The sequence below is a fragment of the Solea senegalensis genome, linkage group LG6 (assembly GCF_019176455.1).
Source record: "Solea senegalensis isolate Sse05_10M linkage group LG6, IFAPA_SoseM_1, whole genome shotgun sequence".
Classification (NCBI taxonomy): domain Eukaryota; kingdom Metazoa; phylum Chordata; class Actinopteri; order Pleuronectiformes; family Soleidae; genus Solea; species Solea senegalensis.
Window position 1 is genome coordinate 16,180,284 of NC_058026.1, and position 16,322 is coordinate 16,196,605.

The 16,322-nt window shown below is 40.2% G+C and overlaps 1 protein-coding gene across 1 annotated transcript in view; it reads right to left on the bottom strand.

Moving 5' to 3' along the window:
• The window catches only part of LOC122771300 (microtubule-associated tumor suppressor 1 homolog), a 61,324-nt gene that overhangs the window by 7,113 nt on the left and 37,889 nt on the right, over positions 1 to 16,322 (bottom strand). The window contains exons 9-16 of the mRNA XM_044028791.1: positions 16,213 to 16,272; positions 16,109 to 16,167; positions 14,727 to 15,038; positions 7,773 to 7,839; positions 2,415 to 2,538; positions 2,234 to 2,324; positions 1,895 to 2,000; positions 145 to 218 (exon numbers count right to left, since the gene is read on the bottom strand). Coding sequence (XP_043884726.1) covers positions 145 to 218; positions 1,895 to 2,000; positions 2,234 to 2,324; positions 2,415 to 2,538; positions 7,773 to 7,839; positions 14,727 to 15,038; positions 16,109 to 16,167; positions 16,213 to 16,272 — 893 coding nt within the window. The remainder of the gene's footprint in view (positions 1 to 144; positions 219 to 1,894; positions 2,001 to 2,233; positions 2,325 to 2,414; positions 2,539 to 7,772; positions 7,840 to 14,726; positions 15,039 to 16,108; positions 16,168 to 16,212; positions 16,273 to 16,322) is intronic.

Below are 16,322 nucleotides of genomic sequence, written 5' to 3' on the forward strand. Positions count from 1 at the left end.
CCTGAAGCGGCAACAGCTGTTTATAGTGCAATATACTTTTTATGTCCAAAACAATCAACTAAAAGGCTTGAAAATGGTAAAAATAGATTTAGATAATATAAAACATAAAAAGAAAATAGGTAATAAGTCAGGGATGAAACGTACTGAGAGAGAAGTTTCAGTCTCTGCCAGTGTTGTCTGCAAGTTCTCCAGATCTGTCTGCTGGATTCTCTTCAGCTCTGAAACACAAACACACACACACACACACACACACACACACGTTAATGCTTGAACAGAATTCCAGAACAATGACATATACTATATGGACAAAGGCATTTGGACGCATGACCATTGCCCCAACAGGGTTTAATGACGTATTCAAATACATATAAAGTACTTTAATACAGAGCTGAGTTGCTCCCCTTTTGCAGCTATAACAGGTTCCACACTTCTTGGAAGACTTTCCTCAAGTGTTTCTGTGGGAATTTGTGTCCATTCTGTAGAGCATTTATAAGGTCAGGCACTGATGAACTGTGTTCCAGTTCATCCAAAAGGTGCTCGATGGGGCTGAGGTCAGGGCTCTGCGCGGGCCAGTTAAATTCTTCAAAGTCAAACCATGTCTTTATAGTCCTTGTGCACTGGGACACAGTTATGTTGGAATAGAAAAGAACCTTCCTTAAACTGTTGCCACAAAGTTGGGAGCAGAACATTGTCTAAAGTGTGGTTTTACTACAGTCATTCACCTAGTATGTGTTTCCCATTTTATTTCCAAGTTACCAAATATTAACCTAAGTCATTCACAGGTAAACAATGAATTGGAACAACCCAGAAATTGACCAATTAAATAAACAACCAAATAGGCAACTAACTAAGCAAGGAACCAACAAAGCAACTAATCAAGCAACCTAGCAACCAACTTACCCACACAACAAACAAATAACCAACCAACCAATGAATGAATGAATGAATGAAACCTTTATTGCCTGCAAGGTGGACTTTGTCTTGTACTGAGAAAAGTAAAAAAAAAACATTCAAAACATTTTAAAAACATAAAGACTACATGAAAACAATAGTGCATCATTAAAGCATGGTCAAAACAGCCACCCAGCTAAACAGCTAATTAACCAAGCAACCATACAACCAATCACCCAAGCAACCAACTAACTAACCAACCAAGCAACCAACTAAGTAACCACACAACCAATCATCCAAGCAACCAACTAAATAACCAAGCAACCAACTAACCAACCAATTAACCACCCAGCCAATCATCCAAGCAACCAACTAATTAACCAACCAACCAATCCACTAACCAAGCATAACACTAACCAAATAACCATGCATCCAAGCAACAAATCCATTCTTGAAACACCTTGTAGAGGTTAGAATACACCACTAATGGCTCTTTTCCATAATACAGTTCTAGCATTACTTGTCTCTACTCAACTCTATTCGGTTTGGAATCAGACACCAGAGGTCGTTTTCCATTACTTCATAGAACCTCCTCAATGTGGGCGTGCCGCAGTTTTATACATGACACAAACATACTAACTAGTGTAACTAGTAAAGCAGTTATTTTCAGTGTACTGAATCATTAGACTTAGTTAATTAAAAATATTTGTTGTTTTCACAGAAACGTTCAGTACTCTCTGTGATACACGATTGTCACCGGACTCCTCTGTTAAATATTTCCCTGCTAAAATGTTGGAGATTAACGCATGTTTTCAGGATTAAGTGATCTACAGTTCGGCATTGTGTTAATTACCAGGGAAATGTCTAAAATCTCATCAGTTGACTCCGCCCATGTTGAGGAGGTACTATATTGCAATGGAAACACAACCAAACCGTGTCGAGGCGAGCTGGGACCATGTAGTGGGGAGACAGCATTATTTACAGCACCCGTCACCACACTCACCTTGTATGGAGTTCTCATACTGCTGTTTGACAGACTCCATCTTCTGGCTGTGACTCACTTCATGATTCTTCTTCTCTGCTTCATGCTGACTCCTCAGCTCCTCCACCTGTAGATCATCAACACACACACACACACACACACACACACACACACACACGCTGGTTTTGCATTCTTTGTGTGGTCACTCATAGGCCTTAAGACTTGGTTATTGTTACGTTGAGGCTTTAACTGGCTATAGTTAAGGTTAAAGATAACGCTTTGTTTAGTCGTTAATGAATGGAAATCAAGAATCCTCAGAAGAATAGCCGCTTAAACCAGTGTGTGTGTGTGCTCTCTGACCTGTTGCTCCATCAACATGCGACATTTGTCAGCCTCCTCCTGGTACATCTGGTGGACCTTGTCCCACTCTGTTTGGTAGAAACTCCTTAGTCTATAACACACACACACACACACACATTAAGACAACATCCAGTAAAAAAAAAAACATTCTGCTTGTGAGTCAGCAGAGGTGAATGCACACCTGTCCTCCAGCTGCACCAGCTCCTCCTTGTGCTGCTCCTCCAGCCTTTTGAGAGCCTCCTCCCGACTGACACGCACCTCATCCCTCTCCTTCTGCAGACGCTCACAGGACTGTGTCGACACAACTGGAAGGAGATGACGAGAGGAGGAATGAAAGTGAGTGCGTGCTATTGTGTGTTAGTACTAACAAGGAAGGGTCAGAGTCAGTGGGAGAGGAGACAGATCAGTGTCAGGGAGAAATCCCTGTGTGAGACTCACACTGACCCTCATTTATCACACTGTCATGGACACCAGCAAACACGTGGGTGCAGAATTCATCACGAGATAAGGTTCATACAGTATGTGATTCACAAACTCACTCATCACAGTGTAAGAATGTGACGGCAAAATAACTATTTCAGGCATACGCTGCGCTAGCCTAGACCATTGGTTCCCAAAGACTAGGGTGGGACCCACAGGCCAGTCACGGGAGACTTTTTCTGGGTCCCCAAATGTGTATGTATGTTTTAAATAACATGCATACATTGACGTTTGCACCTGATATTGTGATTTAGGCCACAGTGGTTTGTTACTGTATATTTAAAAAGTCGATTCCCCAAATGAAAACGCTGGCTGAGAATACCAGATGTTTTCATAGTTATGTATATTTCCTTAATTAGCACAGAATGCACGGAAAAATTTTTATTTGTTTTTCATTTTGATGATATTTCAGATTAAACAGAACAGAACATTGTCTCCACATGAGGGTCGCAAAGGGGCCTGGAGCCAAACCAAGCAGACACAAGGGGGGAAAGGCGGGGGACACCCTGGATACATCACAAGCCCATCACAGGGGCAACATGTAGAGATGAACAACCATTCACTCTCACAACTATGGTGACTCTAGAGTGTCCAATGGACCTCTGCATGCTTCAGTACTGTTGATTGAACACAGTTTGGAGAATCACATGCACAACAAAGTCATCACCTGGCATTATGTCATATTCCAGAGTGAGCTGAGGTGGGACATGCCAGAACAGTCAGTGCCTCAACAGGTATTAACAGTTTTTCTGTGTGTGTGTGTGTGTGTGTGTGTGTGTGTGTGTGTGCATGTTCCTCAGCATTCCATTACAACCACATTCCTGTTTAATTACTCTTACGGCAGACACAGGCTCCAACCCCTGAAACATCTGCAAGTCAACTCAGAGGTATGCAGCAGCACTCATTCCTACACTCACTAAGTTCAGCTCTCACGCTTCCTTCCATCTCCACCAATCATCACACGCCATTCTGATCTCAGGTCTGTTTTGAGTCTGAAATAATTGGCACGTTGTCCAGTGAAAGAATAGACCAGCAGGACGGTTGAAGGACCTTTCTTTTCACTGCAATAATACTTTCTGAAACAATTTCATCTACTCAAGTGTCTATAAAGTGTTAGCATGAAGTAACACTTCTATAACCATGTGCTAACAACTGGCTGGAGCTGGGACAGTTGCTGTTTCCCACTGAATAGAGCTCTATGGTGTAAGTTTGTGCGCCTGTTGTCGTGGTGATAGAGACACAAAGACAATGACAGCTGAGGGTGGCTTAGACACAATGTGGTTCTTTATTATAGATATATGTGTAAGTTGTTTGGCAGCAGGTGTAAACCAATGATACAACTTTAGGAGAGGCCCACATTTGTCCCTCTAGTATGAAAAGATCACTTTTGGTAAATGGTCAGAAATGACTTTAACTGCCCAAAATAACACGAGTACGCACATCTATGCACTGACTTGGGGTATTTTATGGTTATTACATTGTATTACTTCTATTTTCTGTAATATTTGGTACTTTCTTTCTAGTAACTATATCTCTTACACTGTATCTCTCTTTGGCACGGAGCAACTGTGTGACCAAATATTCTGTCTTTAAAGTGGTTGTTTTTGAAGTACGGTTTCCTGACATAGTGAGAGAAAATGAGTAATAACTCAGTTGTGTGTACCTCCCTGTGACTCAGACTCAAACTTGTCCGCCAGAGGGGTCACAGGAAAAAAACAAATAGTCACCTAATAACACCAGTTTAATATATATATATATATATATATATATATATATATATATATATATATATATATATATATATATATATATATATATATATATATATATATATATATATATATATATATACGTATATGTATATATATTAGAGCTGGGCATAGATTAATTTTTTTTTTAATCTAGATTAATCTCACTGCAATCTTGGAGTTAATCTAGATTAATCTAGATTAAAATGGCTCATTTGAATTCTTCTTCTGCTAAGTGGCGCTCCTCTGTTTTCATCACACCTAACATTAGGAGTAGGACAGAAAAAGTATATCAGAGTAAGATTGCTAGTAGTAGTAGGCAACTATCAGCAACTAATCAGCAAAACGTTGATAGCGTTAGCTACAGCTATACCGCGTGAAGTTAGTTTCAGGTTGGATATTCATTCAGACAGTTGTCGGACGCGACGGTTGGATATCCAACCTGAAACCATTTTCACCGTGGTAAATTACATAGACCGTTATAAAACAAAAAATGACAATAAATTACATAACGTAACGTTACCTACATCCGCGCTCAGCCAGGTCAGAGCCTTCTGGGCCAGGTATACATCCGCGCTAACATATCAAAGTGAAATTCATAGCTTGCTCACTATGTGGACCCAGGTCCCAGACCCAACTTTGAGAATAGATTAACGGCGATAATTTTCTTATCGCGCGATAAGAGTCTCGCGTTAACGCAGCACGTTAACGCCGTTAACGGCCCAGCACTAATATATATATACATATATGTATATATATATATATACATATATATACATATATGTATATACATATACATATATATATATATATATATATATATATATATAAATGTATATAGTGACATTTTTAAGTGTCCTATATCCTCCTCTGTTCTTAACAAAGGCCAGGACTCTATGGGGCTGCAACAATTTCACAATAAAAGCATGGTTGGAAAAAACTGAAGTGTTTTTCCTTTGGAACAGGTAGATGTACTGTGTTTGTGACACATGCAATAGATGGTCATTCATTTACCTATTTTGAGATGATACGGTTAAAATACCAAAAACTTCAGTAGGTGTACATTTAGCTGAAATTAATTATTTTTCGAGGAGATGCAAGCATCTGAAAGACATTTTTTTTCTTTCTTTATTTTCTACTTGTGTGTTTGTACTTTATTCGGTTTTTGTGAGCTGCTTTTTCCCCACTGTGGGATCAATAAGGATCTTATGTTATCTAATCTAATCTATTAGATAGCCTGTAAAATCTACCTGCATGCATTTATTTGGTATTATTTATTACAGGTTCATTAATATTAAGTTGGGATTTTCATATCTGCTTTTCACAATAGGAGTGTTACACAGAGCGGCACTTTGTTATAAACCTGTAACACAGAGTAGTTGACTCCATGTGATTACTGTAAACTATTAAAGAACCAAACGTTAACCAGTATAGGAACAGGTTGTTCCTGTGTGTGTGTGTGTGTGTGTGTGTAGTCTTGTGAAAGCAACGAACAATAACAATTTTGAGACACACCTGCATAAAACAATAAAGAAATATGCCACGTGTGTGTGAGGTGTATTCTCTTGACTTCTACATGCTCCATCTCCGTTGTTAGTTGTTGGTGCATTGTCTCACTGACAATTAAATGGCAGCCTGTCAAACCACTGACTGCTGAGTAACACACCTCAAACACACACACACATACATACAGTACACATGAAACATTTTCCCCAAGCACTCACAAACACTATCAAGTGTTATTTATATCACTCATCTGATGGATTTCAATACTGATTCTCTTGGTATGAGGGACTGTGGTTGACTGTTTTAACCAACTGACATCAATATTAGCACTAAAAATGATACTAGAGGTTTTTGTGTGTTTGAATGAGGTACTGACACTTAGTTAGCAGTGACCCTGCTGTTACTCTCACTGAAAACATGGCTGCCACCAGGGTCACTTAACAAGGAGGACGTTTGGAAGCTGTAGTTGAGCTTCCAAAGAGCTCAACTAATAAAATCAATACCAGCTTGAAGCTATTTCATCTCACTGAGGTAAATCTGAGCAAAGGATTTCAAATACTGAAATTATTTGATGATTTTCTCTATGGACTTTGGTGTAGGGAGTGAGTGGTTAACAAAAAGACACAAACGTGTGTTTCTATTTGGAAAAGTCTTTGTCTAACATGGAGATAAAGTGGCAAACTTCCCAACAGATTCCTCTGCTCTGGTGTCCCTGCTGCCAGTCATGTCTCAGTGACCGTGAGCATCAGTGTCTCAGGCTGGCGCTCAACTGACTGCTGATTATATGTCACTATCTCATACAAATAAATCTTGATTATCAATTTTAAGCTCAATTTCATGGCAGTCAGAGATTGACCGATATATAAAAATACTTTTTTTAAACAATTTTGTATAAATTGCTATGTTAACATTGCTGTGCAGACTTGTATTGGACTTCGTAAAGGCTCCTGTTGGCTGCTGTATTTCCTTGTTCTTCTTCTTAGTGGTCGTCATATGTATTTTTATGGGTCTAGTCAACCACGTGCAGGCAGAATTTACTGAACATAATATCACCTCTTATAACCATAAGAATAATTTGGGTGTTGCCCTACTCTGGATTCAGATGCAAATTCTGTAAATTCCACTTTTAACAGTTGATTCATATTTTATTGCTCAGTAGCACGATTCTGTCCACGTTTTCCGCATCACAATTGAAATCATGGGGCCCTAAGGTCCTTGGTTGTGTAAAGTTTCTGTAGTGGAAATGTGAACATGAGCAGTACTGACATTTCTCCACAGCTCACTCACAAACTTCTCCTTCAGCAGTTTGCACCTGTCTGGCTTGTTGTGATGACACAGTGAGAGCAGGGTGCAAAGAGGTAGTCAGGTCAGTTTGTTGTTCAGGTACATTCAGTGTGCTCTGAATGAAACAAATGGTTGTGTTCATCACAGTATTGCAAGCACAAAGCCTGACTTTTCCAGACAACTTTATTTACTGACGGCTGTGCTGTCAGTTCTGCATTGATATTACTGAGATCAGAGTCTGAAAATTCAACATAGCCAATGTTAATGTGTAATCTATTGGCTGTTGTGAAAGAAATCTCATAAAAACTCATGTGGACATGTGCACAGACTCCCAGCTCAGAGGAGGAGCAGCTGCAGGAATATCCACCAGAAATAACACCAGGTTTTGAATATCTGTTGACCCGTCCCTGATAACCTTTGTGTGCAATGTGTGTCATATGCAAATGGCTGACAGAGAGAGAGAGAGGGGGTGTGTGTGTGTGTGGAGAGAAAGTGAGTAGAGTACGTTGCGTGTCTCTTACCCAGCTCGTCGCGCAGGTTTGCCAGTTCCAGCGACAGTTCCTTCTTCTGCTTCAAAGACTCCTCACGCTGCACAAGAGACGAGACACGTTTAAACTCAATAAAACACATACATACATATTCATATTATTTTTTAACTTTGAGTCATTAAATTGTGAATATATACATATACGTGAATATGTCATTCATTTTCATTATTCTAACCCTTAAAAATACCAGTTCCTTTACACAATACCACACTTTTTAATTTACAGTGAAACACACACAGTAGAAATATTTCAAATGTTTTTTTCCCACAGAATCAGATTTAATGTAAAACCTCCACATTGTTTTTGTTTTTTTAAACCATGCACTCTGGTGCATTTACAAAGCAACACTAACTTCAATTCGCGTCAGAAAAAGGCGGACTAATGGCAAGATAAAATCTACAAGAGTTAGGTCCTTTTCACACCTTATAGTCCACTAGACTATTACGATTGGTAGGACTGGGGACTCAAACCGAACCTTTTGAACAATGTATTCACCTCCTCGCCTACATCAAGAATTACTGAAGGTTAAGACAAGATAAACATCAATCCATTTTCTACCGCTTTATCCTGCACATGAGGGTCACGGAGGAGGTGTGCCAACGTACTGACATAGGGCGATAGGCGGGGTCACAGGGACACACATAGAGACAAACAACCATTCACTCTCACACCTATGGTCAATTTAGAGTCACTAAATTTACCTAATCCCCATATTGCATGTTTTTGGACTGTGGGAGGAAGCCAGAGAACCCTGAGTAAACCCATGTACACAAACTCCGTGCAGAAAGGCCCTTGTTCCGCCCGGGGCTTGAGCCCGGGTCTTCTTGCTGCAAATGCAAGAGCGCTAACCACTACACCAACCGTGTGGCACAAGACAAACATTGTCCTGCGTTTTATTGGTTAACGCAGGACAACTTCTGTTTCCGCCACATCAGAGCAAAACATGGAGCTGCATCAAACCCTATGGTTTTATGTGAACATACGACACATACACTGTAACAATGGGCTCAGACATTTCTCCCAGCTATCGTTCTACACGTATGTTTTGATTGTGTTTACCCACAATGCCCTACATTATGTCAGAGAGCTATATTTTTAGGCGGATCAGAGTTCGGTTGCACATTCACACCCCCCCAAACAAACCGGACTTTCCAATGTTTCTGTGTTTGTGGTTTTTCTGCTCATGTAAACAACTGCAAAAACTAAAACAACAAAACAAGCTCTCAGACAGAATATTATGATCTGTGTGAAGGAATTCCGTTCTTTTTTTCCCTGAGACACACAACACAGAAATGACAGCAGTTTAGCAACAGAAGTAGCAGCATTTACAATGTGTGCTGCTGACTCCTCACCCTGTCACTTTCATACACACACACACAGTCATAAAATCCATCTGTTTGTGTGAGTGCTGGCTTAAGTTAAGGAGCAGATGCAGGCGACAAAGAAAGTGAAGAACAAAGACGCACAAACTAAATGTCTCCAGCAGTGAACGTGTGGAGAACAGGAGAGATAAGAGAAACACACTCATATACAGTCAGATAACAGAGAGTGTAGTCCACGCTGTGATGTTTCATAACTGCCCTGACGACCAGAGGCCAGCACACAAACAAGCAGGAAAACATCCTGTCAGGTCACACACACACACACACGTGAACAAATGTGAGCGCGCACACACACACGCACACACGCATGAACACACACCTTGCGTTTCTTCTTGCGGCGATGAGGGGGAACCTTCCTGGGCTTTGCATGGGCTTTGCTGGCTGTGGCACCCATGACTTACACTGACACACACACACATACAAACACACACACACACACACAACTGTGCTTCCCTCTTGTTGTTCACTTCTCTTCACTTTCTCTCCCTCTCTCTGTAACTACTATCAGACGTGGATGTCACTCTGTCCTCCTCCTTAATGGAACTCTCTCTCTCTCTCTCGCTCTGTCTCTCACGAGCTCTCTCTGCCACTCTCACCCCTCCCTCTGTCTCTCTGCATATTACTCAGTGCTCGCTCTGCCACTTCCACTCCTCTCTGTCTCTCTCTACCTCTACACCACTGTCCTGCCTCCATCTGTTCCTCCTCCTCCTCACTGTTTGATGGAGGAATGTGAGTTATTTCTGCTCCACCTTTCTTCTCTTCGTCCCCTAATTCTTATCTCTCTCTCTCTCTCTCTCTCTCTCTCTCTCTCTCTCTCTCTCTCTCTCTCCTCACCTTCTCTGTGTAAAGTTTACAGTGAAACAACTTTCACTGATCAGGCAAACAAACCTCAGTACATAAAAGAAAGCACCTTTTTTTCAGCATGGAGCAGATTTCTTTGTATTCCTTCAGGGTTTTCTTGAAATACCAAAGAAATTAATGTTTTAACTTAATTCCTAACATTACTGAAATTTGTCATTGCTGATAGTTGATGGCATTGTTGATAGTCAAATAGGTTACATTTAAACATATTTAGTCACGTTCACACATTTTTAGAGTATTAAAGTTATTTTGTTAAAACAAGTCCTCAAAGATAAATAAATGTGGAAGAGTTCATTATTACATTCAAATTATCTGTACATATAAATACATACAATAATTATGACATAACTGTATAGATATAGAAATGTTTTTCAGTGCACTGAACACTGGGGGAGGAGTTTAATTTAATTTGATTAATAAATTAATTACAGACATAAACACAAAAATGCACAAAAAAAGTCTGGACAATTGTTGACATCCACGCCTGCTAGATAAAACCAAAATCCACTGAAAATTAAAAAAAAAAAAAAAGATCTTCCATGAGGCAAATCGCAGACTGGAAAATAGCAGAGGTGAGGAATTTCACAGTACATTGGAGATGAAGGTTGCCAGGGTAACAAATGCACTTCTGGTTTATACAGTGCTTTGTGGAAAAGAGACACAAATCTAGTTAGGATTTTATGAACCACAAAAATCTAAGTTGTTAAGTAAACAAAAAAAAACAAAAAACATGAGGTTTGTATTCTTGCTGTCATTTATCGTTGCCAACATGTATAACACATTTACTAAATGCCCAAAACAGACACTGAAACATCATCAGTGTGGGTTTCAGGGGCAGAATATTCAGATTCTCCACCCAAACACAAACAAACAAAACTATTTTTTTTCCAAAACAAGCAGTTCCACCCACACCCACACCCACAGCCCACCCCCAGGGCAAAGTAGCTCTGCCTTGAGTGTTCAGTTGATATTCACAGTCACTTTTAAGTGAGTGGGTCAGATTAGATAGCAGTGGAATTCATGCTTTAGTTACAGCCATACACATCACACAGCTTTGGGGCTTGATCTGCAGCTGTTGCATTCCCCCACCACCCCTGACTCCCTTCTCTCTTACAAACCCCCACCCTCACCCACCCCAGCACCTCTGCCTTCCACCAGCCTCCTCGTCCAATCAGTGACCCAGTCAGTATGTTTACATGATGTCAGAAAAATCTAATTATAGTCTTAGTTTCACAAAAACTAGACTTTTAAAATACAGTACATGTTAATATGATAGTCTCACTAAAAGTGTGCTTTATTATCACAACAGATGCCACTGGAAGCTGAATTACTGTCGCATGTGTATGTTTTTAACTGGTTTCAAAATAGACTCCACAGTTCCAGCCGCAGGCTTTGACCTCTAAATAATGGAACATTGAGATCCAAACTAGATTTGAGATGACGAGACTGAGACTGAATTTATGCTCTTTCAGCTTCAATAATATAATATTTAGAAATGACGGTGCTTCCCATTTGTAATCAGAACTTGGAATTCATCCCTATGTGAGGAACGCTCCCTGGATTCAGATTTATAACTTGAGCTACCTCAACCACTACATGGGATTCCAAGATGGCTGCCACCATAAAAACACTGCTTTTTGCCGTTAATATCACTTCTGTCATACTTGTTTCACAGTAAATCAGTCGTAAGCACAGTACTGTTTCACTTTTTAACCCTAGACATGTTGCTACACATTTTGTATGTGCAAAATAGCCCTCAGTGCAGATCTGTGCATGACACAGCCCCAGGGCCAGCACACATAAGGTTAACTGGAAATGAGAAAAGAAATGGAAATAAGTTAACATCATGTATGCTTTTATTTTGAAGCAGACATTTTAATCCGAAAAATGCTTTGGATAGGATACATATCACCACCAAGCACAGCAGTCGTTCAATAAATCAATTCCCCACTCGTGTTTGTATACTAGGACAAGGACAGAAGTACAGTTAAATGGTTTATCCAAGCTAAAACCACAGCTCAACTTAACTGTGCTTGGAAACACAGTGAATAGTGAGCAAAGGCTGCTGTCCAAACCATGAAGACACCGTCTGTCTCTGAACACAAGTCTACATGCTACTGCACCTCCACAACAAAGCTGCTGCTACCGGTCACCACACGCAAACTCAGTCTAATCAGTGCACCAGAGTTATGTAACATGTACAATCACACACACGCGTCCTCAGAGAGTGTGTGAAACACACGCGGCAGTTGTTATCAGCTTGAAAGGAGCTCACTATCTGTGGAATAACCAGTTATCAGCAGTAACAAACCTGTTATAGCACCAGAGAGAGAGATTTCTTTTGAAAAAGACTTCAAATGATCATAATAAGCAGGCCAAATGACTGGTCATGTTTATATTGTGAGGGCAACAAACCGCTGACAACTTTATTTATTAATGTCTACAAGGACATGAGGAGGATTTTGACAAATGGAATAAAACGTTTTTTTCAAAAGACATCACAGGCTATGACTTTAGGGGGATCAAGGTTAGTTTTTAATTCATGAAATTCTACAGGGGCCACACTGTGGTGAACGCGGCACGCACTGTTGCCTCACAGCAAGAACATTGGCGGTTGTAATGTAACCCTATGTCAGCTGGGACTGGCTCCAGCGGCCCCACGACCCTCATGTGGAGGATGAACCAGTAGACAATGAATAAATGAAACTCTAATGGTATGATAACCTTCAGCAAAAAAATCATGGAATCACAATATTTCAATTACAACTGTCACTGGCCATTATACCATCGAAAACACAGCTGACTGTTTGTAACAAACTGGAGGGGGAGGAGTCATGTTAATCAATGCGACACACAAACCTAGCTCATACACATTATGACAGATAACTTTTAAATACCACAACATTCCTTGAAACCCTTTATCAGCCCATGCCTTAAAGCTGGAGTGAGCTGTGATGTCCCTTGTTTGAAGCTAATATCTTCCTTTAAACTGGAGATTTTCTTTTACGCCTGAACATCAGCAAGAAATATGGTGGACAAAATAAAGTCAAAGTGGCAGCAGGTCTGCGTTAAAACACACACACACAGGAAACAGGGGTTATGAGAGGATAAAGGTGTGCTCAACTGAATGGTACTTACTGTGGATAATGTCTGTGTGCATGAACTTTTTTCACGTGCTTCTAAGCTGCGCACATATAATAACACTTAACTCTGTACACACAGCAAATATTTACTGAGCAGCTAATCCATGTCCGGGACTCATCCGGGTACTTGTCTACACACCAACCAGCTCAATGCAGTATGAAGTGATTTAACTTTAACTAGGCCTTTAACTATGTTTCTGTCATATGAGGGAGAGATGATCTTAAACAAGACCTTTCAATCCAAAGAAGAGCAAAAGAGGTGTGACAAACACATTAATAGGACAATGCTGGACAAAAATAGGCACTTAAGTAACAACACATATCTATTATCACACACACACGCATACAGCACATGCAATGTGTTTTAGTAGCATCATGTGACGGTGTATTATGGGAGCTGGGTGTGGACTCTCGCTGCTGCTGCCTTCCTACTAAAAACAGCCATTACTACACAACATCTCCAACACTGTACTGTAAATAGCAACACGCCAACAACTGCAGAGTTATGTGATAATAATAGGCTGTAGGTGGTTTTTGCCAAAGGGGAAGGATGGTGTGCACATAAATTGGACTTCTTTACACCCCCACCCGTCCAATTTGCCACCTTCACTGCATGTTGTATTAACATGTACAAACGCATCCACCATAAATTAAAGGCACAAAATATGGACCCATAAGGACCCTATAAGTGAGAAACAGCAGTAGGATTGTTCACCACAAACAGAGTTGTTGTTTGAGGAGATTCAAATGGACACGGTCTTAAAATGCAGTACAGGGTCTATCAAGTGTACATATATAAAAAGGTCAAAAGTGCTGCCACACTGCAAAGAGTCACTGTAGCCTATAAAAATAAACTGTAGACAGTCACTGTGGTAACTGCAGAGAGTCACTTCAGAGTCACTGACTGCATTCACTGCAGTCCTTACAGAGAGTCACTGCCTAGAGTTATTACAGTCACATGTAGTAATGATAAGAGTAATAATAATAGTAATAATAATAATAATGATAATAATGTATTTTATTTATAAACACCTTTTTGGCTCTCAAGGACACATTACAAAACAAACAACAATAAAAACCAGTAAACAGGACAACAGTAAACAGAAAATGGAGAGGCTATTTTAAACAGGTGGGTTTTGGAGCGGGAGGAGGTGGCGATGTGGAGAAGGTCGGAGAGATACGGAGGGGCGAGTTATTAAAGTCACCGCAGAGTGTTATTAAAATGACTGCAGAGAGTTATTAAAATCACTGTAGAGAGTTATTAAAGTCACTGCAGAGAGTTATTAAAATCACTGCAGAGAGTTATTAAAGTCACTGCAGAGTTACTCGTTACCACAGAGAGTTATTCAAGTCACTGCAGAGAGAGTCACTCTGACAAATGTAATTCAATAGTTGTTGTAATATTTAATATCAAAGCCATTATAATGTAGTTGGCATTATGAAAAAATGTTTTCCCCATACAAAAACAAAGGCAGTTTCCACTCCTCAGCAGCAGAGGGCATGAGTGTGTTACACACTGTGATATTGAGAGGTGAGCTTACCTCAGAGAAGAGATACTGGATAACTGTAGCAAGAGCCTCCACTCTCTTATTCCCCTGGGCGAGGAGCCTCTTCAACTGGGTGATGGCCTGGTTCTTCTTCTCTGCCTGCTCTTTGCTCTGGTTCTGTTTGGCGGTGACTGCTGTCCCGTCTGTCGTTGCAGCCCTGGCCACACCAGGTTTGAAAGCATTCTGTAGCCGGGATCCAGTCTTGGGGCTGGACCGTGACCCAGTTCTCCCTTTGAACCCAAGTCCAGAGGTTCCTGTAGTGCATGATCCGGGGTTGGTGACTTCGGCGACTGGTACATCTAGTACCTGGCAATAAATACCAACACATACCGTAAAGATGGACGTTTAACAAAAGAATCAGATTTAAATATGTATATATAGTGTATATATATATATATATATATATATATATATATATATATATATATATATATACTGTACATAGTGTATATGTATATATATAGTATATATAGAAGAATAATGTAAATGAAAATATATTTATATAATATATCTCACCATTCACTATTAGAACGTCTTTTCAGAATGGAAAATGAAGTTTGTAAACTACTCACACTTTGTCACAAAATAAAATATTTGACTCCCGATGTTTCTCATGATAACATTAGATCTTGTGTCACATTAATGCAATGCACCTAGGAAGTGATTTGTTTTAAGTCAAGACAGACGGAGGCAACAGTAATATTTGCCAGCAAAGGGAGATGATATCAAAGAGGTTTTTGTAATCTGACTGCTGGAACTGAATTCTACTTCTGAAAAGATCTGGATGTTCAGGAGTTTGCCAGGATAAACGCTCCTTGTCCCCGCCCCTGCTGCACTGCTTGTGTATACAAACAAATGCTCCCTCAGTCAGGTCTGATGGTACGTTCTGTTCAGTCAGAAATTGGAATTGCCAATTCCTTACAATTTAAAATTCCTGGATCAGGTATTGGACAGATGGAAATGTAAAATCTGATATTACCCAAAAGCCCTTATGTATCTCACTATGACCGTAAAAAACAGTATTTTAGCTGAGTCATATCGTGGGCTGTTTAATTCTTCTTTATGGGAGAGAAATATTTGTCACACAGTTGGAGAATTATGTCATTGAAATAGGTAGAAATGTTAAGAGCAAATGTGTTTTTAACATATTAACTATCAGACTGATATCGGTAATGGCAGATACTTGCGTTTGTGGTGGTATGGTGCCATCCCTACTGATAAACTTGACAGTCTGTTTGCACTGTATCTTTAAATATACAGATTTAGGCAGGTTCACTCTCATTGTATAATCATTCACTGATTCAGCGTCTCACCCATGATTAAGCTAAATTAGCACGGTAAATGCTGTGAAATTCAAACAAAACTAGAGTGCGTACCAGGTCAGGTTGGGGCTGCAGTCGGTTGAGGCTGGTTCCTCCACCAGTGGCGGCTGCAGCTGCTGTGACCTGTGAAGTGCTGCTGCTGCTGGTGCTGCTGCTGCTGGTATTGGTGGTGGTGTTGGTGGATCTTGCCGGAGCCTCCCTGGGTTTGTTTTTGTCCACTGCAAGAGAACGACGACCTCTTAGTTTGTGTGTGGCAGGTACAACATTC